The sequence below is a fragment of the Ranitomeya imitator genome, chromosome 8 (genome assembly GCF_032444005.1).
Source record: "Ranitomeya imitator isolate aRanImi1 chromosome 8, aRanImi1.pri, whole genome shotgun sequence".
Taxonomy (NCBI): Eukaryota; Metazoa; Chordata; class Amphibia; order Anura; family Dendrobatidae; genus Ranitomeya; species Ranitomeya imitator.
The window spans coordinates 170593905-170619663 of record NC_091289.1 but is presented as its reverse complement, the minus strand read 5'-3'; the positions used below and the strand labels follow the sequence as shown (position 1 = coordinate 170619663).

The window sequence follows — 25759 nt, the reverse complement described above, 5'->3', positions numbered from 1 at the left end:
TGTGCATTGGTGACTATGTGTGATAGACACTCGTGACATGATAAAAAAAACACCTAAGATGCAAAAAAGGCCTCGCTATTGAGGACAGGTGCTGATAAAAGATCAGGCGACGAAACTATTAGAGGATGCAACACTGGCTTATTTCAGAGAGGAGAAAAGATTGGACATATTGAAATCCAACCCAGGATCGGGCATACTGAAGTCCAACCCAGCTTCTGACATAAGAACAGGAAGGACATAACGATAGTTAGGCAGCCAACCATATTGGAGTTGGACAATATTTAGCTATGCCCGCCTTAAAGGGAATCAGTAATCTGAGAGCAGCATGATGTAGGGGCTGAGAACCTGATTCCAGCGATGTGTCACTTGTTGCGTCAATAAAATTAGTGTTGTATCAGCAGGAAATTATCAAAACAGGACTAGGTGTCTCGTGCCTCCTTGTCCTGCTGCTCTGTATAACTCCGCCCCCACCATGGATTGTACATAGAAAGCTGCCAATCAGTGGTGAGGGCGGGGCTATACACAGCTCAGCATTCCGAGCACTGCTAGATCGGCAACAGAGAACTGCGATTGTATCAAACTTGCAAGAATCAGACGAGCATAGCAAGTGACATATTGCTGGAATCAGCATCTCAGCCCCTATATCATGGTACTATCAGATTAGCAGATAGCAAAAACTTGCTCACAGGTTCCCTTTAATTGAAGATTAGCCAAAAGAATGTGCCATGTTATGGAAGAGAATGTGGAGATTAACCCAGGAGCGGGCAAATTTAATATTACACTTTTGTTTCTTAGTTGGAACATACTTTTAAAGTTGACAAAAATATCTTCATACTTTTTATCATCGTCCCAGTGACGGCATTCTGCCTGTAGACGATGGTTACGCTTTCAATTGAAATGTAACAAAAAGACCTAAAAATATAAATATAATTTTCCTCCTGACATACACTAATTTACCTGGCCCGCTTTCAAGCTTAAGCTTAATTGAAAAAGCTACCTAAGATCTAAGAGAAGAGAAGAAAAACGAAAATGTGCAGAACATTTTAATTGGCGTTCTAGTCTGGTCTTATTCTCCTCCGTCACGACAAAGGAAAGTACAGATACAATTCTTTCTCGGTTTCAAAAAGGAACGAAACTCAGGGAGTAACATCCTCATCAAATTTAATAAACACCATCTCCGACTTGGGACATTCGGTGCCAATTGCTCCCACAGATTTTTAATGCACTGAACAAAGGACAATGAGTGAGGATCGGCATTCAAACTCCGAAATGTTCATTTACATAATAGAAAAAAAAAATTATTATTAACTTGTGGATATAATGGGAGGTGCCGAATATTGTTACCACGCACAATATTTGTGGATTTGAGGGTCTAGAAATAATTAAACTTTGCAATTCCAGCGATGTGTCTCTGTTTAGCCGTTTCAATAAAGTCTTTTATCAGCAGGAAATTATCACTACAGGACTATGCGACTCTTGCCTCCTAATCAAACCACGCCTCCAGTGCCAGCTGTCAATATACAGTGTATGCAGATATCTGCCAATCAGTGGTGTGGGCGGGGTTATACACAGCTCAGCATTCCGAGCTCTGCTAGATCTGCAGCAGAGAAAACAGTGATTCTATCACAAATGCTGCACCCAGTAAACTAAGTGACCAGACAGATGAACTATCGATCCATAAGATGTTTACGTCCGGCAGCCACCGGCGCTAATGACGGCTGATAGGGGCAGTGTCGGATCCCACCTATTTGATATTGGCCCCCTATCCTGGTCTCTATCATATTACCAAACAAGCGTTTTAGGCCTCTTTCACACTTCAGTTGTTTGGCGTCAGTCTAAAACCGCCATTTTCCCCAAATAACGGATCCGTCATTTTTTTTTTACGGATCCGCTATTTTCCCCATAGACTTGCATTAGCGACGGATTGTGACGGATGGTCGTCCGTTCCATCCGCCATGCGACGGATCCGTAGAAATTTGGCGGACGTCATCTAGACATAGACGGACATTATAACGTTTTTTTGTCAACGCCGAAATGGCGGATCGCGACGGATTCGTCGCGTCCGCCATTCCATTGAATGGCCACCTATGGGGGACGGATCCGTCGCGACCGTTATTTCGGCGGATCCGTCGCTCTAATCCGCTTTTTCAATTGCGCATGCTCCAAAAAGTAGATACTTTTCCCAGGCAACCCCCAAGTAACGGATTCGTCAAAAAAACGGATCCATTAGAACCGTTTTCTTATTGTGACGAATCCGTCGATCCGTCACTATGTCGGACGCCAAACAACTGAAGTGTGAAAGAAGCCTTAGGAGTCGGAATAAGAGGTGCAGGGGACGGGGGTTCTGTTTATCGCTCGTTTTATTTTATACCAGACTAAGCCAATAAAAAAAAAAAAAATCTATATCCTCATAACATTGCTGAACATAACAAATGCCAGCCCCACAAAAAAATAAAAATACATTTTACTTGTGCTTACAGTAGAAAGCACAGGTCAACAACAACAAAAAAATGTTAAAAAAGCTAATTTTTCATCTATTCTCTGTGTTTTAACAAGATTTTGGTTTCGACAAAAGGAAAAAAGTTTTATCTTTTTCGACAGGTTTTTTAATTTTTTTTTTACCGTTTAATAAATTTTATTTCAAGACCCCTATAAAGGCCTAACAATAAATGTATATATCTTAAACCCATCGGCAATCCCCGGTGGTGGGCGACAATTGAATAATTTGTGATAAATAAGTGTATAGGAATAAGCTTTGGGAGGGGAGGAGAAGATGTAAAAGAAGAGCTCATTCTCCGATAGATGACTTCATTTCACACCCCGCAGCCCGCGTCTCTCAACGATTAACAGGAAAATATGTTGTCGCTTTCTTAATTCACTTCTCGAATGAGAAGTCTATTTGGAATGCGAGAGAAAAGAAAAAAAAAAAACATTTCTAGGTATAACCCCCGAAGGAATTCAGCATATAACACAGCGGTATTCACAGAGTGAGGCTTATTACTGGGATCGCATGGGACCGGACGCTCCGAGAGGCTGGAGAACGACTGGTGCTACTTACGGCAAATAGAACCCACACGTCAGCGATTCCCGAAGAATACACGAATAATCTCGATCTCCCCAGCCCCCCATTAAATGAAAGAATCTAATAATAAAGCATGGCCGGTGCGATTCCCCTATGGCTTCCATGTCAGCTCATCAGTAGACACGAGCCATTTTACCACCGCCAACAATGAATGATGTGCGGTTTGGAAAATTGTTTCTCTGAATTGGATAGATATTTCTATCCATTCGTCCCATGGACTCTGAATGAAGACTTATCACCGAACCCCGTTCTCATGATTAGTGGGATCCTCGACGACCAGTAACTTATCACCTGTCCTTAGTACAACACCTTGTTGTTTGCATTCATTTTGAGTCAATTCGTTCAATAAGATAGAGTAACAAAACGTTTAATGTTATTATTGATCAGCCTTTGCAAATATATACATTATTGTAATAGACTGCATTACTTTATTTTGCTTCCTTCTATCTTAAACCAGAACTTTCAGCACAGGGTGGCTCTGCCTAACATTTATGCTCTTTTACAAGCTGCTTTGAACTGCTGCTCTGGATAGAATCAAGGCTGTAGAGTTGGAGTTGTGGAGTTGGAGCCCATTTTGGTGGAGTCGGAGTCATGGAAATTGAGGAGTCGGAGGTTTGTCTTACTGCCTCCACAGCCCTGGAAAGAATCCGTAAGCAAAACACTCTCCCTGTGCAAGTTTCTCTGCTCCTCTCCCCCACACAAAATTGCACTTGGATTCAGATTAGTAAAACAGAACGAACTAGGCAGTAAAAACAGTACTACTATCAAAACACGGAGCGGCTCTGCAATTGAGCATTTCCGGCCGGCGGCTGCTGACACCGAAAACAGCTAATTTGTGGGAGTGCCGGGTGTCGGACCTCGACCGATCAGACATTGATGACCTAACCTAAGGATAGGTCATCAATGATAAAGTAGTAGACTACCTCTTTTTACTAGCCTCTAAGAAGAAACCACAACCATCCAGTTCACCGAGAGCGAATTTTTATTAACCATTTTATTAAAAGGGTTCTATTTTTTTTCCCCCCCTTTTTTATTATTATTTTTTTTATTTACTCATGAAAGCCCTGGTGCAAAAGGGCAGAGAACAGAACAATTAGCTATGTTTCCGAAGACCCAGTATACAACTCTTGGGCTGTGGTTGGCGCGCTCCAACTCCAAAAAGCACTCCCCTCCAAAAAGTTTCTATCAAATCACATTCCCATATGATATAGAGTAGGTGATCATTCTCACTACCACATCTGCATTCGGATGGGTCTCCATTTTTAAAAAAAAAAATGCAAGGCTGTTAATTAAAACCTTTTTGAAAAAAATTTTCATTTTAGCTAAAAATATTTGCATTTTAGTAAAGAAAAAGCACTAACACATGCTAAGAAAAAAAAAGTAATTGTCTGTACCACATCCTTCCTATCTTACCATTTCTGAAGCAGCTGCCCCCAGCATCCTAATATCTTCTCAGGACATTCTTTGGAAACGTCTCCAGTTCCGCTCCAGAGTTCACTGTCGCTCTCTGTATAGAGACATATTGGGTCAATAGATGATAGAAGGATGTTCTACACATTGCCACGGACTCTACTGTATTGCCTGATATTTTCTGTGCTACTGGATCATTTATTATTATTATTATATAACCCCCGGCATCGTCCCTCGTCAAACAACCAACATCTAGTGTCAAGCATCATGAGGACATTCTCTCTGCAGCGGAAACGTTGTGTTACGTTACAGACACTGAGATCAACGTTTGTCCTACCCCTAGAAAGCTCATACAAAGCGCCCACCCAAAACAAGAACCCTCTCCCCATGACGTGCAGATGTCCATAATATAAAATATGAAAATATGGATAGGGGATTAGATACTGATCGTAGGATGTCCATCTGCTGGGACCAACAGCGATCCCAAGAATGAAGCTCCGGAACACCAGAATGGACTCTAAAAAGCTCCATCTGGAAAGAAATGAAAATGCTCATGCTCGACAAATGAAAGTGCTCATGCTCGACCCACGCAACATTTATTGTTGTCGGCACAGCCAGAAAAAGCCAAGTACAGCGCTCTGGTATTTCTCATTCACAATAAATAGTATAAAGAGGAGGATAACTTGGAGTTTGAATGGTTGAAAAGACTTTGGGGACTTCATTTTTTTCTCTGGTAACAAACCTAGCTGACTCCAATAATGGGTAAGGTGGTCTTCTCCTTTTACTTGATGTAATGGTGGATACTTTTTTGACCCCTTTGGGAGACTCCACACATACCCTGTGGGTAAACCTTGACATCTGATTACATGAACGCTTTGTAACGAGATTGTTACTCGTTTGTCTTTTTGCATTTTGTACAGAATTTTCTATCTGATCAAAAACAATTTGTACTCAATAAAATATATATTTTGACCCATTCCAACTCCAAGTTATTCTCCTGTTTATACTATGTTACTTTGGAGTGGTTCACATTTTGTATGTGGATATTTTCTATGACCAGAGATTGCAGCATTATCCACATTCATTGTGCTAACAGGCACCTGTTTGTATCCTTCATAATAAATGTAGTGAAGGTCACCCATATGCACCTGTGTCCTATTCAAGGACAGGCTCTGCAGTACCCACTGTGGGAACCAATTGGGGTCATAGTGGTCAGCCCCGGGCGATCAGCAACTTATCCCCTATCTGATGGATGGGGAATAATGTGATATTATTTGACAGCTCCTTATTATGAACACCAATTACCTTCCTCCAGGTCCTCCTCCTCTTGTGGAGACATTAACCCACTGGCGCTCGCTGGGCTGGTAGGAGCTTCAATCATCTCTGATTGTCTCTGTAAACTCAGGACTTCATAAATTGAATCTCCAGGACCTTTACTCCCGGACTGAAAAAGAAAAGGAAAAGATTGAATAAATATGTGAAGATGTCTATGAAGAAGAATAAAAAATAGGATATAAACAATAAAGAAAATCCCAACAATTTACTATTATTTATTTATTGATTTATTTTATTTTTTAAGTGATTTTCCAGGCATCTTGAGGAGCGAATCCGCGTCAAAAAAAAAAAAAAAACACCATGCACACACACCCTCCCTTACCATCGTGACTGACATAAGAACTTATACGGACAAATTACTTTTAATTCAAAAGTTCGGAATTTACAGGCGGAGTGTCTGGTTATTCCAGCACCTCTCCGGGCACAGCTGTGACAATGCGTTTCCAGCTATTCACAGCTGTCTCTATACAACACTCGGCTCTTTGTAGCTCAGTCTTTTATAACTTTTTATAATAAGCATGTCTTATTATAAGACATGAAGAAGGAGTATCACAGGCAGGAGGCCAGAGAGAAAAATGTATGCATTTTTATATACATTTTGTGGCTTTTACTACATTTCATAATTTTATAAAAGACCGAGGCCTTTTTCCATTCTATATTTGGAATTATTTCTAAGAACGTAGCTGATGCCAAATGACTTTCACTTCTCCACTGTATATTCCTCAGTCACTCCACAGGGAAGCATGGAATCGAAGGTGGACTATGGATATTGCATGAAACTATAGTTCTTTAAGTGGGGTGGGGGATCTCCTAGAGATGCAAAACTATGACCCCGTTGGAACCAGAAGAGGTGCTGGGAAGGCGGCAGGTTGGAACCAGAAGAGGTCCTGGGAATGGTGGCAGGTTGGAGTAAGAAGAGGTGCTGGGAATGGCGGCAGGTTGGAACCAGAAGAGGTGCTGGGAATGGCAGCAGGTTGGAATCAGAATAGGTGCTGGGAATGGCAGCAGGTTGGAATCAGAAGAGGAACTGGGAATGGCGGCAGGTTGGAATCAGAAGAGGAACTGGGAATGGCAGCAGGTTGGAATCAGAAGAGGTGCTGGGAATGGCGGCAGGTTGGAATCAGAAGAGTAACTGGGAATGGCGGCAGGTTGGAATCAGAAGAGGAACAGGGAATGGCAGCAGGTTGGAATCAGAAGAGGAACTGGGAATGGCGGCAGGTTGGAATCAGAAGAGTAACTGAAAATGGCGGCAGGTTGGAATCAGAAAAGGAACAGTGAATGGCAGCAAGTTGGAATCAGAAGAGGAACTGGGAATGGCAGCAAGTTGGAATCAGAAGAGGAACTGGGAATGGCAGCAAGTTGGAATCAGAAGAGGAACTGGGAATGGCAGCAGGTTGGAATCAGAAGAGGAACTGGGAATAGCAGCAGGTTGGAATCAGAAGAGGAACTGGGAATGGCAGCAGTTTGGAATCAGAAGAGGAACTGGGAATGGCGGCAGGTTGCAATCAGAAGAGGTGCTGGGAATGGCGGCAGGTTGGAATCAGAAGAGGCGCTGGGAATGGCGGCAGGTTGGAATCAGAAGAGGCGCTGGGAATGGCGGCAGGCTGGAATCAGAAGAGGAACTGGGAATGGCGGCAGGTTGGAATCAGAAGAGGAACTGGAAATGGCAGCAGGTTGGAATCAGAAGAGGAACAGAGAATGGCAGCAGTTTGGAATCAGAAGGGGTGCTGGGAACAGCGTTATGTTGGAATCAGAAGAACTGCTGGGAATGGCGGAATGTTGGAATCAGAAGAGGCGCTGGGAATGGTGGAAGGTTGTACTTAGAACAGGCGCTGGGAATGGCGGAAGGTTGTAATTAGAAGAGGCACTGAGAACGGCGGCACGTTGGAATCAGGAGAGGTGCTGGGAACGGCGGCACGTTGGAATCAGAAGAGGTGCTGGGAATGGTGGCATGTTGGCATCCTACAGGGTCTCCTGCTATAGCATTTCATTTCATTCAAATGTGAACGGGTAAATCACACTGATGCACACTGAGCCCGCAGGACAGCTTAAATTTCTTTTGGAACTTGATTGGGGCTGGTTATCCACCATCCAGACTATCCAGTGTTGCAATCTTTTATCACTTTTTCTCTTATGTCCACATCCAGCGAGATTAGCTGCAGTGCCATGGGGTGTAAACTTGATTATGTTGCGCATCGTGGATAAAAGTAACATTAAAGGGAACCTGTCACCAGGACGGTGCACAGTAACCTACACTCACTGTCAGGTCGGCACTGTTATACTGATTAAAATGGTACCTTGGTTGATGAAATCTGTCTTGTGGTTGTATAATCTTTATTTTCAGCTTTGAGTTAATGATATGCCCGTGCTCCGGGGGCGCCTGTGGGGGGTCACTTCATGTGGTGCTCTGATTAGGTATTCATAATGCAGACTATTGACAGGTCACTGATCCCTCACTGACCTGCCCCCTAGTTTACATAATGAATATCTGTACATACTGAAAAAAAAAGAAACCGTTCTGCAGGCAGGCACAGCCGTGGCACCTGCGCTGCAGGATAATCGCATGTTTAGTGTCCTAGTAATCATTGTTCTTCATGTTACTGATCAAGTACAAAAAAATATCAATTTGAAAATGGCGCCCGCCGCTCTTGCGCTGTGGCAGCTATTAGTGTGTATAGAGATCTGATAGCTGCTATTGCGCAGGCGCCATCTTGCTAGAGAAGAAAAAAGACATTTCCTCCACCAAGATGGCACCACCAGCGCCTGCGCAGTACCAGCTCTCGGACATCTCCGATAGGGATCAGTGACCTGTGAGAAGCCAAACAAATGAATACCTAATCAGAGCACCACATGAAGACCCCCACAGGCCGGCCAGGGGGGCACAGGCATATCATTAACTCAAAACTGAAAAAAAAAAAGATTAAAAAACAACCACAAGACGGATTTCATCAACCAAGGTTTCACTGTAATCAGTATAACGGCACCAACCTGACACTGTCTGGTGGTTACTGTGCACAATCCTGCAGACAGATTCCATTTAAGATCTCAGGAGTTGGACTTATAACTTGGAGATTGTTCATATTGTTTAACATTTTGGTTCTCAAGTCCTCAGACAGTTCTCTTTCCCTCTTTCTGTTCTCCATGCTTAGTATGGCACACACAGACACACAATGCAAAGACTGATGCAACTTCTCCCTTTTTTATCTGGTGTCAGAAGTGATTTTCATATTTCCCACACCTGTTACCTGCCACAGGCGAGTCTGAACGAGCATCACATGCTTGAAACAAAGTTGTTTACCCACAATTGTGGAAAGGTGCCAACAATTTTATATGGCCTATTTTGTGTGAAATTATGTCCAATTTGCCTTTTATAACCTTTAATAGATATGGAAGGGTCTTTTGTTGTACAAAAAAAGCCATTCTTTTTTAGCTTTGGCCCACTTTGTCTTTAATAAATGTAATGTCTTTGACCGTCTAAAAAGAACGGAGGCCACACAGAAACAGAGGGGGTGCATGCGGATATTTATATATACACACGGGACCCATTATTCTATATACCACATGCCGAGAAATTGAAAGATTTGGTTTCTGTGTCTTGATATAAAAAAATGAAAGCTGTAAAAATAGGCTACAGATAATAACTTTTGTATGGAGAGAAAAAAAACTCTCTCCAATTATCTACGTAATTGGAGATATAAGTATAGCTTATTCCATAAAAGAAGAACAGATTTCTTTTACATTAGGATCTATAGGGTTTGCAAACTGCGTCTATTTAAAAAGGGTTTTTATTGAAAAGGAAAGCAGGATCGGATCAAACCGCGCGGAGAATAAAAGACAATGTGTCGTGTGGCGCACTCCTTGCAGAGAGGTGAACACGACCCCTTTTCAAGCGCTTTCATGCTACGCGTACCTGTTTCAGCTTTAGGTAGAAGGTCTCTGTGTAGGCTTTTCTGCTAAAATACCAGAACCTCTCGTTAATGGGGTACACGCGGACCACTGTCTCCAGGAGGAATCGGACGGGCTCCACCACTTCTGTGACCACCATGTCAACGGCTACGGTCATGTATACTCTTTTGTCTGAAGAGTAATGAGATGCGGTCAACATCAAAATGATCCATACACTCCCATCATTTTTTCAACCCATCATTTTTTTTTTTTCAGAGAGCCGTCAATGATCTAAAATGATAAAAAGAGTAATACTCACCTTGCCAAAGCCCTGTGGCCCCCATACCCATGCTTCCCTATTCCCCCACCGGTCTCAAATACCAGGCTCTAATAATGATGTGCGTGTCAATATATGACCACTGCAGACAATCACTGATTGTAGTAGCGAAGTATCGACGCCACTGGGGTCACTGCTGCTGACAAAAATCAGCATCAGAAGATGGATGGCTGTTATGACCTGGTGGTTAGGACAATAATGGACCTGGTGGTTAAGAGCACACGGAAAGACCTGATAGTTATTAATAATACAGGACAAGCTCTGGGACGTGGGAACTCTGCTAACCGCAATCCCTAATCCTATCACACACACTAGAAATAGCCGTGGATTGCTCCTAACGCTCCCTATGCAACTCGTCACAGCCTAAGGAACTAGCTAGCCCTAAAGATAGAAAAATAAAGCCTACCTTGCCTCAGAGAAATTCCCCAAAGGAAAAGGCAGCCCCCCACATATAATGACTGTGAGTTAAGATGAAAATCACAAACATAGAGATGAAATAGATTGAGCAAAGAGAGGCCCGACTTACTGAACAGACAGAGGATAGGAAAGGTAACTTTGCGGTCAGCACAAAAACTACAAAAAACCACGCAGAGGGCGCAAAAAGAGCCTCCGCACCGACTCACGGTGCGGAGGCGCCCCTCTGCATCCCAGAGCTTCCAGCAAGCAAGACAAAAACCAAAATAGCAAGCTGGACAGAAAAATAGCAAACTAGAGAAAAACAAGCAGGAACTTAGCTTCTGCTGGAGCAGACAGGTCACCAAAACGATCCAGGAGTGAACTAGACCAATAGTGGAACATTGACAGGTGGCATGGAGCAATGATCTAAGTGGAGTTAAATAGAGCAGCCAGCTAAAGAATTAACCTCGTCACCTGTGGAAGGAAACTCAGAAGCCGCAGCCCTACTCACAACCACCAGAGGAAGCCCATGGACAGAACCAGCCGAAGTACCATTCATGACCACAGGAGGGAGCTTGACAACAGAATTCACAACAGTACCCCCCCCTTGAGGAGGGGTCACCGAACCCTCACCAGAGCCCCCAGGCCGACCAGGACGAGCCAAATGAAAGGCACGAACAAGATCGGCAGCATGAACATCAGAGGCAAAGACCCAGGAATTATCTTCCTGACCATAACCCTTCCACTTGACCAGGTACTGGAGTTTCCGTCTCGAAATACGAGAATCCAAAATCTTCTCCACCACATACTCCAACTCCCCCCCTCAACCAACACCGGGGCAGGAGGATCAACGGATGGAACCACAGGCGCCACGTATCTCCGCAACAACGACCTATGGAACACATTATGGATGGCAAAAGAAGCTGGAAGGGTCAAACGAAATGACACAGGATTGAGAACCTCAGAAATCTTATACGGACCAATGAAACGAGGCTTAAACTTAGGAGAGGAAACCTTCACAGGAACATAATGAGACGACCACCAAACCAAATCCCCAACACGAAGTCGGGGACCCACACAGCGCCGGCGGTTAGCGAAACGTTGAGCCTTCTCCTGGGACAATGTCAAATTGTCCACCACATGAGTCCAAATCTGCTGCAACCTATCCACCACAGTATCTACACCAGGACAGTCCGAAGACTCAACCTGCCCTGAAGAGAAACGAGGATGGAAACCAGAATTGCAGAAAAACGGCGAAACCAAAGTAGCCGAGCTGGCCCGATTATTAAGGGCGAACTCAGCCAAAGGCAAAAAGGACACCCAATCATCCTGATCAGCAGAAACAAAGCATCTCAGATATGTTTCCAAAGTCTGATTAGTTCGATCGGTTTGGCCATTTGTCTGAGGATGGAAAGCCGAGGAAAAAGACAAATCAATGCCCATCCTAGCACAAAAGGATCGCCAAAACCTCGAAACAAACTGGGAACCTCTGTCCGAAACGATGTTCTCTGGAATGCCATGTAAACGAACCACATGCTGGAAAAACAATGGCACCAAATCAGAGGAGGAAGGCAATTTAGACAAGGGTACCAAATGGACCATCTTAGAGAAGCAATCACAAACCACCCAAATGACCGACATCTTTTGAGAGACAGGGAGATCCGAAATAAAATCCATAGAAATATGCGTCCAGGGCCTCTTCGGGACCGGCAAGGGCAAAAGCAACCCACTGGCACGAGAACAGCAGGGCTTAGCCCGAGCACAAGTCCCACAGGACTGCACAAAAGAACGCACATCCCGTGACAAAGACGGCCACCAAAAGGATCTAGCCACCAAATCTCTGGTACCAAAGATTCCAGGATGACCAGCCAACACCGAACACTGAACCTCAGAGATAACTCTACTAGTCCATTTATCAGGGACAAACAGTTTCTCCGCTGGGCAACGGTCAGGTCTATCAGCCTGAAATTTTTGCAGCACCCGCCGCAAATCAGGGGAGATGGCAGACAAAATTACCCCCTCTCTGAGAATACCCGCCGGCTCAGGAACACCCGGAGAGTCGGGCACAAAACTCCTTGACAGGGCATCAGCCTTCACATTCTTAGAGCCCAGAAGGTACGAAACCACAAAATCAAAACGGGAGAAAAACAGCGACCAACGAGCCTGTCTAAGATTCAACCGTTTGGCAGACTCGAGATAAGTCAAATTCTTGTGATCCGTCAAAACCACCACGCGATGCTTGGCTCCTTCAAGCCAATGACGCCACTCCTCGAATGCCCACTTCATGGCCAACAACTCACGATTGCCAACATCATAATTGCGCTCAGCAGGCGAAAACTTTCTAGAAAAGAAGGCACATGGTTTCATCACCGAGCCATCAGAACTTCTTTGCGACAAAACAGCCCCTGCTCCAATCTCAGAAGCATCAACCTCGACCTGAAAACGGGAGCGAAACATCTGGCTGGCACAACACAGGGGCAGAAGAAAAACGACGCTTCAACTCCTGAAAAGCCTCTACAGCCGCAGAGGACCAATTGACCACATCAGCACCCTTCTTGGTCAAATCAGTCAACGGTTTAGCAACACTAGAAAAATTACTGATGAAGTGACGATAAAAATTAGCAAAGCCCAGGAACTTTTGCAGACTCTTCACAGATGTCGGCTGAGTCAAATCATAAATGGCCTGGACTTTAACAGGATCCATCTCGATAGTAGAAGGGGAAAAAATGAAACCCAAAAATGAAACCTTCTGAACTCCAAAGAGACACTTTGACCCCTTCACAAACAAAGAATTCGCACGAAGGACCTGGAACACCATTCTGACCTGCTTCACGTGAGACTCCCAATCATCCGAGAAGACCAAAATATCATCCAAATATACAATCAGGAATTTATCCAGGTACTCTCGGAAGATGTCATGCATAAAGGACTGAAATACTGATGGAGCATTGGAAAGCCCGAATGGCATAACCAGGTACTCAAAATGGCCCTCGGGCGTATTAAATGCTGTTTTCCATTCATCGCCCTGTTTAATACGCACAAGATTATACGCCCCTCGAAGATCTATCTTGGTAAACCAACTAGCCCCTTTAATACGAGCAAACAAATCAGACAGCAGCGGCAAAGGATACTGAAACCTGACTGTAATTTTATTAAGAAGGCGGTAATCAATACAAGGTCTCAAAGAACCATCCTTCTTGGCCACAAAAAAGAACCCTGCTCCTAACGGTGATGACGACGGGCGAATATGACCTTTCTCCAAGGATTCCTTTATATAACTCCGCATAGCGGCGTGTTCTGGCACAGATAAATTGAACAGTCGGCCCTTAGGAAACTTACTACCAGGAATCAAATTGATAGCACAATCGCAATCCCTATGAGGAGGTAGGGCACTGGATTTGGGCTCATCAAATACATCCCGGTAATCCGACAAAAACTCCGGGACTTCAGAAGGGGTGGATGACGAAATAGGCAAAAATGGAACATCACCATGTACCCCCTGACAACCCCAGCTGGACCCAGACATAGATTTCCAATCCAATACTGGATTATGGACTTGTAGCCATGGCAACCCCAAAACGACCACATCATGCAGATTATGCAACACCAAAAAGCGAATATCCTCCTGATGTGCAGGAGCCATGCACATGGTCAATTGGGTCCAGTACTGAGGTTTATTCTTGGCCAAAGGCGTAGCATCAATTCCTCTCAATGGAATAGGATACTGCAAGGGCTCCAAGAAAAAACCACAGCGCCTAGCAAACTCCAAGTCCATCAAATTCAGGGCAGCGCCTGAATCCACAAATGCCATAACAGAATAGGATGACAAAGAGCAAATCAGAGTAACGGACAATAGAAATTTCGACTGTACCGTACCAATGGTGTCAGACCTAGCGAACCGCTTAGTGCGCTTAGGACAATCGGAGATAGCATGAGTGGAATTACCACAGTAAAAACACAGCCCATTCCGAAGTCTGTGTTCTTGCCGTTCAGCTCTGGTCAAAGTCCTATCACATTGCAGAGGCTCAGGTCTATGCTCAGATAATACCGCCAAATGGTGCACAGCTTTGCGCTCCCGCAAGCGTCGATCGATCTGAATGGCCAAAGACATAGACTCATTCAGACCAGCAGGCATGGGAAATCCCACCATGACATCCTTAAGGGCTTCAGAGAGACCCTTTCTGAAAATTGCTGCCAGGGCACATTCATTCCACTGAGTGAGTACAGACCACTTCCTAAACTTCTGACCTCTACCTCATCCTGACCCTGACACAGAGCCAGCAAGATTTTCTCTGCCTGATCCACTGAATTTGGTTCATCATAAAGCAATCCAAGCGCCAGAAAAAACGCATCAACATCACGCAATGCCAGATCTCCTGGCGCAAGGGAAAATGCCCAGTCTTGAGGGTCGCCACGTAACAAAGAAATAATGATTTTCACTTGTTGAACAGGGTCACCTGAGGAGCGAGGTTTCAAAGCAAGAAACAATTTACAATTATTTTTGAAATTCAGAAACTTAGATCTATCCCCAAAAAACAAATCAGGAATTGGAATCCTAGGCTCTGACATCGGATTCTGAACCACAAAATCTTGAATGTTTTGTACCCTTGCAGTGAGATTATCCATCCAAGAGGACAGACCTTGAGTGTCCATATCTACACCTGTATCCTGAACCACCCAGAGGTCTAGGGGAAAAGAAAGGCAAAACACAGTGCAAAGAAAAAAAATGGTCTCAGAACTTCTCTTATGCCTCTATTGAGATGCATTAATACTTTGGGCCACCTGTACTGTTATGATCTGGTGGTAAGGACAATAATGGACCTGGTGGTTAAGAGCACACGGAAAGACCTGATAGTTATTAATAATACAGGACAAGCTCTGGGACGTGGGAACTCTGCTGACCGCAATCCCTAATCCTATCACACACAGTAGAAATAGCCGTGGATTGCTCAAATCACAAACACAGAGATGAAATAGATTGAGCAAAGAGAGGCCCGACTTACTGAACAGACAGAGGATAGGAAAGGTAACTTTGCGGTCAGCACAAAAACTACAAAAAACCACGCAGAGGACGCAAAAAGACCCTCCGCACCGACTCACGGTGCGGAGGCGCCCCTCTGCATCCCAGAGCTTCCAGCAAGCAAGACAAAAACCAAAATAGCAAGCTGGACAGAAAAATAGCAAACTAGAGAAAAACAAGCAGGAACTTAGCTTCTGCTGGAGCAGACAGGTCACCAAAACGATCCAGGAGTGAACTAGACCAATACTGGAACATTGACAGGTGGCATGGAGCAATGATCTAAGTGGAGTTAAATAGAGCAGCCAGCTAACGAATTAACCTCGTCACCTGTGGAAGGAAACTCAGAAGCCGCAGCCCTACTCACAACCACCAGAGGAAGCCCATGGACAGAACCAGCCGAAGTACCATTCATGACCACAGGAGGGAGCTTGACAACAGAATTCACAACAGATGGCATCACTAGGACCAAGAGGAGACCAAAGAGTAGCAAGGAAGCTATTTCATGGGAATTACAGGGTTGGAAACCTTCATGCATTTTTTAATTGTTTATTTGCTTCCTAAATGAAAAGTTAAGAAACTTTCTAAAAAGTTTTCATTAAACATTTTTTCACCATTTTGCTTCTCAGTGTTATTACACTGGATTTCACCCGCCAAACTGTTAACGTGCATGTAACACTTGTAAGAACAAGTTCAGCCACACGTTTAGCTAGTCAGTCCATTCCTCCGTTACGGAGAAAGCTGCATTTGAATAGATATGCAAATGAGGCCTAGTGCTTTGGACTTTGGAAGCACTTCTGAAGCCTCTGTCACTCCGGCTCTATTCCTCGCCTTCTCCTGTTTGACTGACAGCCCCTCTGCTGTAAGTCACACAGCAAAGAAACTGTCGCTGACAGATTCACTGCAACATCCTTTATTTAACGGAGTGATTTGCAAAAAAAAAAAAATATTTAAAAAATTTGTTAGATCCTAGTTTATGACTCCCTCTGCTCTCGCCTTCACTGCTATCAATTTTAGAGAAACAGAAAGCGGTTTGCACAGATTTCCCTAATGTGGAGAGGGGAGAAAGTATCTACTGTCATAGGGATGGCAGAGTGATCTCTCTGCCCTCCCTGTGACTTCACATACTTTCTTCTCGCTATAGAAAAGGAGGAAAGCACATAAAAAGGAAATACGTACAATTTTAGAAGTGTCCTTCTATATGAGCTAATGAAGAAAGCAGCACTAAAGATACATACACAGCACGCATCCAGCCTATATTACAGGGACAGACACTCCCACAAAAGAAAAAATCTGAAAATTGGATCAGGCAGCAAACTGCATATTAGGAGTCTGAAAATTAATGCAGAAATGAAGATTGCAAGCTTAAACTCTGAAATTTTGGTAACTAATGGTAACAACTAACCTATAAAAATATATTTTTTCTATGTCAAAGGTGTCCAGAGCCTATGAATTTACAGTCGCCTCAGGTCAGGGAAATACGACTGAAATGTTCCTCATTAGAATTGACAACAAGATATAAGGAAAACGCGGCGTTTGGAGCATTTGCTGCCCCATGCGCCAGGAATACTAGATTATATACGCACAAATGGATAAGTAAACAGAACAGTGAGCGCGATCTGCCCGGATTCTTCTTATCAAATTCATGAATTTGTACCTTTAGGAGTTTCCTCATTGAGTGGTTGAAATGCGGCTACATTCGGATTCCACATTCCCGTGATAACATATGCTTTTCCATCACTGCTTTTCCCCATGGATTCCTAAAAATAAATACATAGTAGGAATACAAAATATATAACCAAGAATGCCAGAAAACATTGAAAGAAAAAGAAAATTTCCACTGATATTTAATATTTCTTCTTCATTGAAGTGGGCGCTTTTTGCTCTTATTTTATTAACGTTGCTGCACCGAGTATTAAGTTGTTTGCTTTTTTTTCACATCCACCATATGGTTCCAAGAATGAGTCTTTTCAGTTAGTTGCCAACTTACAGGTCTTTACTAAGTGGGCGTGGCTCCCGGGATAATAATCCAGAGCAGCCTTAAGACACGCCCCTGAGGATCTTGCCCGCTTGTAAAGAGCAGCCTTAAGACACGCCCCTGAGGATCCTGCCCGCTTGTAAAGAGCAGCCTTAAGACACGCCCCTGAGGATCCTGCCCGCTTGTAAAGACCATAAAATAAGCTGCAAATAAAACGGGTCATATATCTCAAACCGTACGGCGGCTTGTAGAAAAACAAAAGACACAATAGTCAGGGGAACAACAGTAATAAAATAAGCATAAAACAACCACTTCTGACCTGTCGGCAGGTCGTCTTTAAAACAATTTGTGTTCTGTTGCACCGCAAAGCGTTCACATTCATACACAAATATGTTATGCTTGATGTAGGCATAGATAAGACCTTTTAAATGAGTTGTCAATATCCTTGACAGTCCCTTTAAAATGGTTATATGGTCTATGCTCCGTTCCCTGTGTTAAGTCTGTCACCAGGTGCTATTCACTTCAATAGGAGTGGAGCTAAACTTCCTGAGATCAAAGGAACAAAACTGGACAAAACTCTACTTTTCAGCGGCCGCTTGAGCTGACAACAGCTGATCTGTGGGGGTCCGACACCTTTCAATATCATGAGCCTGGAAAAGGAGCCTGACAGGGAGGCTTCCATGTTAGATACATAGACAGGTACATACACACATAGGTATCTAATGTGTAACTCGCCTACAGACTCCTTCTCTGGACCTATGACATTGAAGCTCAGCGCCTGTTGAAGTAAATAGCACCTGTAATGTTCAGCTCCATTCCCTTTCACATATGGGCCCAGTCGACAAAACAACTGATCGTGGGGACTAAAGACAGGTCATAATATCTTAAGACCAGACAACCTGGTTCAAGATGATATCGAGATTCAGAATATTATAAGTCTATGCTTAAAAGCACCTCAACTCCAATCAAATAATAGGGGCTAAGGTACAGTAGTCAACGCAATATATGAAAAAGAGTGGCACTGCTTCTTTAAAAAAAATAAATAGACATTCCGTTTTTTCCTTCTCTTTAAATGGTTGAATAATATAAAGAACAAAACATTCTACTGAAAAAAAGAAGAAAAGTTCCTCTATCTTTATTGACATGCTTAAAAAAAACAACTGTATCAACCCAAAACTATCAACCTAAAACTTTCACAATATAAATTAGTGTTTTAAGAACAGATACATTGTTTCCATCACAGCAATAATGTTTAATTCCAATTGAAAAAAAAAAAAAACTATAGTTACCATATCTAGAAGATGCATGTCACTATTTTTGACACTTTTGCCGGGACTGAGCAGCATTCCAAAACATCTGTAAAGAGGCAAAAAAAAAAGAAATATAAAGAGTTCTGAAACGAAAACAAACAACAGATGACTTTGATTGGAACCTTAAAAGAGGTTGTCCACCCCATGGCGCAAATTTTTAATGTATTTTTTTAAAGACAACTTATAATAATTTTATAGCCCAAATTAAGGGCACACAAATAAAGGTGCTTTAATGCTAATTAAATATTTACCTTTCTTGTAAAAATCCGTTTTGCTTATTCACGCACGTCAGTATTTGGTCAGTATTTTAAATCAGTTTGTGCATGCCAAAATCAGGAGTGAAACTTATATACACTGTGTGCAGAATTATTAGGCAAGTTGTATTTTGATCACGATACTTTTTATACATGTTGTCCTACTCCAAGCTGTTCAGGCTTGAGAGCCAACTACCAATTACGTAAATCAGGTGATGTGCATCTCTGTAATGAGGAGAGGTGTTGTCTAATGACATCAAAACCCTATATAAGGTGTGCTTAATTATTAGGCAACTTCCTTTCCTTTGGCAAAATGGGTCAGAAGAGAGATTTGACGGGCTCTGAAAAGTCCAAAATTGTGAGATGTCTTGCAGACGGATGCAGCAGTCTTGAAATTGCCAAATTTTGAAGCGTGATCACCGAACAATCAAGCGTTTCATGGCAAATAGCCAACAGGGTCGCTAGAGGCGTGTTGGGAAAAAAAGGCGCAAAATAACTGCCCATGAATTGAGGAAAATCAAGCGTAAAGCTGCCAAGATGCCATTTGCCACCAGTTTTGCCATATTTCAGAGCTGCAACGTTACTGAAGTAACAAAAAGCACAAGGTGTGCGATACTCAGGGACATGACCAAGGTAAGGAAGGCTGAAAAACGACCACCTTTGAACAAGAAACATAAGATAAAACGTCAAGACTGGGCCAAGAAATATCTTAAGACTGATTTTTCAAAGGTTTTATGGACTGATGAAATGAGAGTGACTCTTGATGGGCCAGAGGCTGGATCAGTAAAGGGCAGAGAGCTCCACTCAGACGCCACCAAGGTGGAGGTGGAGTACTGGTATGGGCTGGTATCATCAAAGATGAACTTGTGGGACCTTCTCGGGTTGAGGATGGAATGAAGCTCAACTCCCAGACCTACCGCCATTTTCTAGAAGACAACTTCTTCAAGCAGTGGTACAGGAAGAAGTCGGTATCGTTCAAGAAAAACATGATTTTCATGCAGGACAATGCTCCATCACATGCCTCCAACTACTCCACAGCTGGCCAGTAAAGGACTCAAAGAAGAAAAATTAATGACATGACCCCTTGTTCACCTGATCTGAACCCCATAGAGAACCTGTGGTCCCTCATAAAATGTGAGATCTACAGGGAGGGAGAACAGTCCACCTCTCGGAACAGTGTCTGGAGGCTGTGGTGGCTGCTGCATGCAATGTTGAGCGTAAACAGATCAAGCAACTGACAGAATCTGTGGATGGAGGCTGCTGAGTGTCATCATAAAAAAGGGGCTATATTGGGCAATAATTTTTGGGGTTTGTTTTTGCATGTCAGAAATGTTTATTTCTAAGTATTATGCAGTGATATTGGTTTACCTGGTGAAAATAAATAAGTGAGTTGGGAATATATTTGGGTTTTATTAAGTTGCTTAATAATTCTGCACAGTAAGTTACCTGCACAAACAGATATCCTCCTAAGATAGCCAAATCTAAAAAAAAACAAAAACCCCAACTTCCAAAAATATTAAGCTTTGATATTTATGAGTCTTTTGGGTTGATTGAGAACATAGTTGTTGATCAATAATAAAAAAAAATCCTCTAAAATACAACTTTGCCTAATAATTATACACACAGTGTAGAAAATACTTTAATTGAAAGATTGACACATGTTCTGTAATTGGGAGATGCTCCTGGTTTTGTGCTGATGAAATACTGATCAGAAATTCTGAGGTGTGAATAAAGCCTTACGTTTCATTAAGACGACCATTTTTTGCGTACGAGTGATATCCATGGTTTTCAAGGATAGCACTCATACCTGTGATACTCTGTGGGGCCATTCACATGCCTGCAATTTTTCGCGGATTTAGCGATCCGCAGAAAAACTTGGGAGAGGTGTCTGATTTGGATCCAAGGGCCGGATTAAAATTGGCAATGAAAGTAAAAGGGTTCATGAAAAAACTGGACCACACTCAGATGACATGGACTGTCAGGGGAAAAAAAAAAAGACTCATTGGTCCATTTTATGTGAAAAAAACAGAAGTCTGAATGAGGCCTTAGAGGAATCCATCTTTGAAGTTGCATGCTAGAAATGTCTGGCAGCTTCTTGTTCCATTTCCCCAATGAAAACACATCCACAGTTAGCATTGCGTATCTAAGGCTACTTTCACACTAGCGTTAACTGCAATCCGTCACAATGCGTCGTTTTGCAGAAAAAACGCATCCTGCAAAAGTGCTTGCAGGATGCGTTTTTTCCCCATAGACTTGTATTGACGACGCATTGCGACGGATTGCCACACGTCGCATCCGTCGTGCGATGGATGCGTCGTGCTTTGGCGGACCGTCGGGAGCAAAAAAACGCTACATGTAACGTTTTTTGCTCCTGACGGACCGCTTTTTCCGACCGCGCATGCGCGGCCGGAATTCCGCCTCCACCTCCCCGCACCTCACAATGGGGCAGCGGATGCGCCGGAGAAATGCATCCGCTGCCTCCGTTGTGCAGTGCGTTAAACGCTAGCGTCGGAATCTCTGCCCGACGCATTGCGACGGGGAGATTCCGACGCTAGTGTGAAAGTAGCCTAAGATATATGGACTCCTTACAAGAGAACCAGTCACTTGTTCCTGAACTATGGTCCGCTCTTCCCTGTATGTAAATCTAGCCCTGTTAGACAAAGGGGGGTGATTCTGAAGAGTCCAACGGAGCATAGTTTAGGACCACTCCCACTTGGCTATAAAGACCAGCTTGGGTACAGTGAAAGGAAAACCATATTTCTGGAATGAAGAAAGATGGAGCAAGAACAAAAAAAAAATAACAGAAAACAGCAGCATTTACATAAAATTAAAAAACCTTACATATTTATGGTAGTGACAGCTCCTCTTTAAAAAATCCATTTTTTTCAATTGGGCTTCCGGTATATTTTCTATCTATAACAGTGCTGCAGATTACGGTATATTCTAGCTGTCAAATATATTGGGACCCCTGAGGGCAAGATGTGAACGGAGCCTTATCTGTGTAAATGTAAGGGTTTAGAACTTTGATCCTTAGTTTTGAAGCCCGGATTCTTCCACCTAAGAACGCTACACAAATCGCAAAGATCCAGGATATGAAGAATCCCCGAGAGTAACCAGTTTTGTGACCCAAAAATCAGATCTATTTCAATTCTTTATTTGCAAGAACGCACGAGACATTCAGAATATGAAAAGGAGGATCACATCAACAAGTCTGAGCCTATGAGATCTATTCCGAGAAAAAAGGCAGAAATGAGGGTTAAAAAAAAAAGTGACAACGCAAATCCCATTACTGAAAACGCTTTCCTGTGGACGCTTAAACGAGCGACATGATAATGAGCAGATTCATGGGAACACGTGCACATATTAATAAAGACCAGGTAACAGATGTTTGAAAGCTTTTTATCCGCCCTTTTCTATAGAACGGGAAAGGATTGGAATATAATTGGGGTGAGAAAAAGATCAAAAATGGCAAAGGTGACAAATGTAGCGTAAAATATGGGCGTTTCTGATTATTATTTTTTTTTAATGCCTTTTCGGTGCAGATTTTTTTCCCTGCTCATTACTATGGGTGAAATCTGCAGCAAAAACGCTGGAAGTATTGACATGCTGCAGTTTTATATCCGCAAGGAAAAAATAAGCAACGTGTGCATGAGACTTCAGGTTTCTCATTCACTTTGCTGGCACCAGGAAATCCTACAGCTTTTATGATAAATCTGCACTTAAAAAAAACAAACAAAAAAAAAAACAACGTCATAACAACAACTGCCCCATATAGGACAACGAGTCCCTTCATATACTGCCTTATTTAACAGATGCTAAAAATTATTATTAGCCTGCGCAATGTAGCTCCAATATAGAGACATCAAAATCAGTCATGTCTGTGTCTAAAGAGGCCTCTGGAGGTTTTTTTTTTTGTTTTTCTGGAGCCAAAACCAAAGTACTGGCAGGAAAAACTTAGGATGCATAAAAAAATACTGAAAATAATGACATGTTGCAAAAAAAAGCCCAGCAGTTCAAAGTTCAAGGAAAAAAACAAAACAAAAAACGTGTACAGGAGATTTTGGGAATCTCATTCAATGTATTGGTACTGTAAAACGCTGTATTTTTGCAGCAGAAACAAAAATGAAAGATGAAAAGCCGAAAAAATGTCACTTTGTGAACATACCCTTAGAAAGTGTCCAAACCTGTATCCCTATGGGTTTTCAAACAAATACGGTACGTAATATCATGGACAATCAGTGCAGACCCCAAGTGTCAGACATACTGAACTACAGAGGTCAACAGCCCCCTGAACTTTATCTGCCTTTACATTTCTGCCTAGGTGATACCTGACAACTCTGAACTGACCGGCGGCATTAAACGATTGTAGATCGGTAAAGACATACCCATCAGCGGTCATTCAATAACATGTTTACACGGGCACACCGCACTGAATGATCTGCAATAGATCGATAAAAGCACATTGTACTCGGCAGCACAGGTACCTGTTAACACAGGATATGATGCCGAGAACATTGATCTTTTCTGCAGCAAAAAAAATTACCATTCAATTAGCAACAGGAACAGATGCAGCAGAAGCGTAGTAATTAATACGGAGGGCCATCAGGACATAAGGAGCTTTATTGGGGGGCGATATAATTAGCGTTATTATACAGCCGGGACGTAACGATCCTCCTCGTGACTCGGTCTGAGAGATATAGAGAAATCACCGCGTACCACAGTGCGCTCACGCTAGGCCGCCTTTCTCTAGAAAAGCCACAATGCTTTTCCCAATGACAGCAGCGTAAAGACGCGCGGGCCGGCGCGGCGACATCATCCACCGGTGGCATATACAGTACTTAGAACACTGATATCAAGTCCTACCCTAATATTGTATCCGGACTAACGCCGGCATCTGACTCTCATTCTCCGGAATATCAAAACTCCAGTTTCCATGACAAAGCCCTGAAACAATTAATGAGAAGACCACCATTTAACCTCTCATGCAAAGAGGTGTTTGCAGCCCCCACAGGTTCCGCCGCCATTTTTTTGTGGCGCAGATGAATGAATTGTACAAGTCCTGCTCCTGTGATTTAGGACAACGTTCTCTTCAGGGTTTTAGTCACCATTTTTTATTGTTTTTCTATAGTAAAAAAAAAATTCTTTAAACCAGATCTAATTTAAAATTTACAAATATGGAATACTGTACCATAAAAAATACTGTTATCCTCAGCCGTGTCTCCGGACAGATGATATCGGGGTACACATGGTTGAGAATTCAATCACCCGATCCTTTTGAGTATGTGCACAGTTTCAGGATTTGCAGCAGGAAAATCTGCTGCAAACACTGATGTGGTAGCAGGATAAACGCAAAATAAAATAGGTGCATTTTTTGATGCGTTTTTCACTATTTATTTTTTTTCCCCATTCATTAGTATTGGCGAAATCTGCAGCAAAAAAAGCAGAAAAAATGGAAAAGAAAAAATAACAAAGGAAAAAATAATAATATGCCATAAAGACACAGGTAAAGGTTAAATGCAAATCTTTTGGTAGATGTGAGTCCGCTATAATTGGGTCCGGCTTTCGCGCCACTGAATGAGGGTTTTACAGGGCATTAATGCAACACATCCGACATCAGAATGGCACTTGAATGTGTTCTGTGACTGGATGAAGCAGAAAGACAAACACCTGCCGGCTGAAAATGTATTTTGCATGGATTATTTTAAAGCTAATCCTTTTTTTCTCTTTTTTTTTTATACCGATTAAGGGAAATGGATGGACAAATATTTCTGGCATACGACTTTCTAAGAAGAGAAAGGTCCCAGACTTGCTGTTCATCAGTTACAGAAGACCTTTCTGCACGGACAGGCAGCCAATTTTGAATCTTGTTCCAAAAACACTAATCCGTTCCACAAAATGACTGTTTCTCGTTGCTAGGGTTATGTTCACACTCCGTTTTTTTATGTGGTTTTTCGTGCGGATTTCGGTCCAAAAATCTTCATGCAACCAGCTTCCCATTATCTATCGCTTTTTTTTCCACGGGTTTTTAAAGCACGTTAAAAAAAAAGCATCATGTAAATAATTTTGGAAAAACGTGCATTTTTTTGGGCAAGGTTTTTGCAGCGAAACATACTGAGAAACACGCTGCATTATATAAATTTAAAAAATGCCAAAAAATCCACACTAAAAAGTTGTTTAAAAAAAACAAAAAAAACAACCTAAATGACAAAAAAAAGTGTGCTCCTACGAACTGCACCCAAATCTATGAGATTTTTTAGAAGTGATTTTAAGATGTGGAAATAAAAATATTTAAAAAAAAACTTCATTTGAACACACCCTTATTGGGCTAGAGATGAACTTTGGTAGGTACCGTATTTGTTAACCTGCCATCAGGTTTCCTGTTATTAAAGTGCTGTCAGCAAATTTTGCCATTCCTAATTAGGATCCATACTCGGCTACCCTGCACAATCCTAAAAATGAACTTTACTCACTGCTTTCCTATATGGTACTCCATCGATCAAAGGTAGAGGGGTCCGGGTAGCGAGTGCACTGTAGGCGCCAAGTTTGGTCCATACATGTCAGACACGAGTGCACTGCAAGGTCTCAAGAAGTATTAAGCAAGACAGGAGTGAATAAAGTCATTTTTATGCCAGGGTACAGAACGTATCATTAAGATCCTAATTAAAAAGGACATTACACGCTTGCAGCAATTTAATACCGAGAAACCTGATGCGACGTTCCCTTTAACGTTAGCATTTATACATAAGTCTTGTAAG

The 25759-nt window shown here is 42.6% G+C and overlaps 1 protein-coding gene across 5 annotated transcripts in view; it reads right to left on the bottom strand.

The window, feature by feature from the left end:
• The window catches only part of RABGAP1L (RAB GTPase activating protein 1 like), a 304875-nt gene that overhangs the window by 201959 nt on the left and 77157 nt on the right, over positions 1-25759 (bottom strand). For all 5 annotated transcript variants that reach the window (XM_069737819.1, XM_069737817.1, XM_069737820.1 and 2 more), the window contains 5 exons: positions 18730-18796; positions 17120-17222; positions 9738-9904; positions 5798-5936; positions 4496-4589 (listed from right to left, as the gene is read on the bottom strand). In XM_069737819.1, the coding sequence (XP_069593920.1) occupies positions 4496-4589; positions 5798-5936; positions 9738-9904; positions 17120-17222; positions 18730-18796 (570 nt within the window). The remainder of the gene's footprint in view (positions 1-4495; positions 4590-5797; positions 5937-9737; positions 9905-17119; positions 17223-18729; positions 18797-25759) is intronic.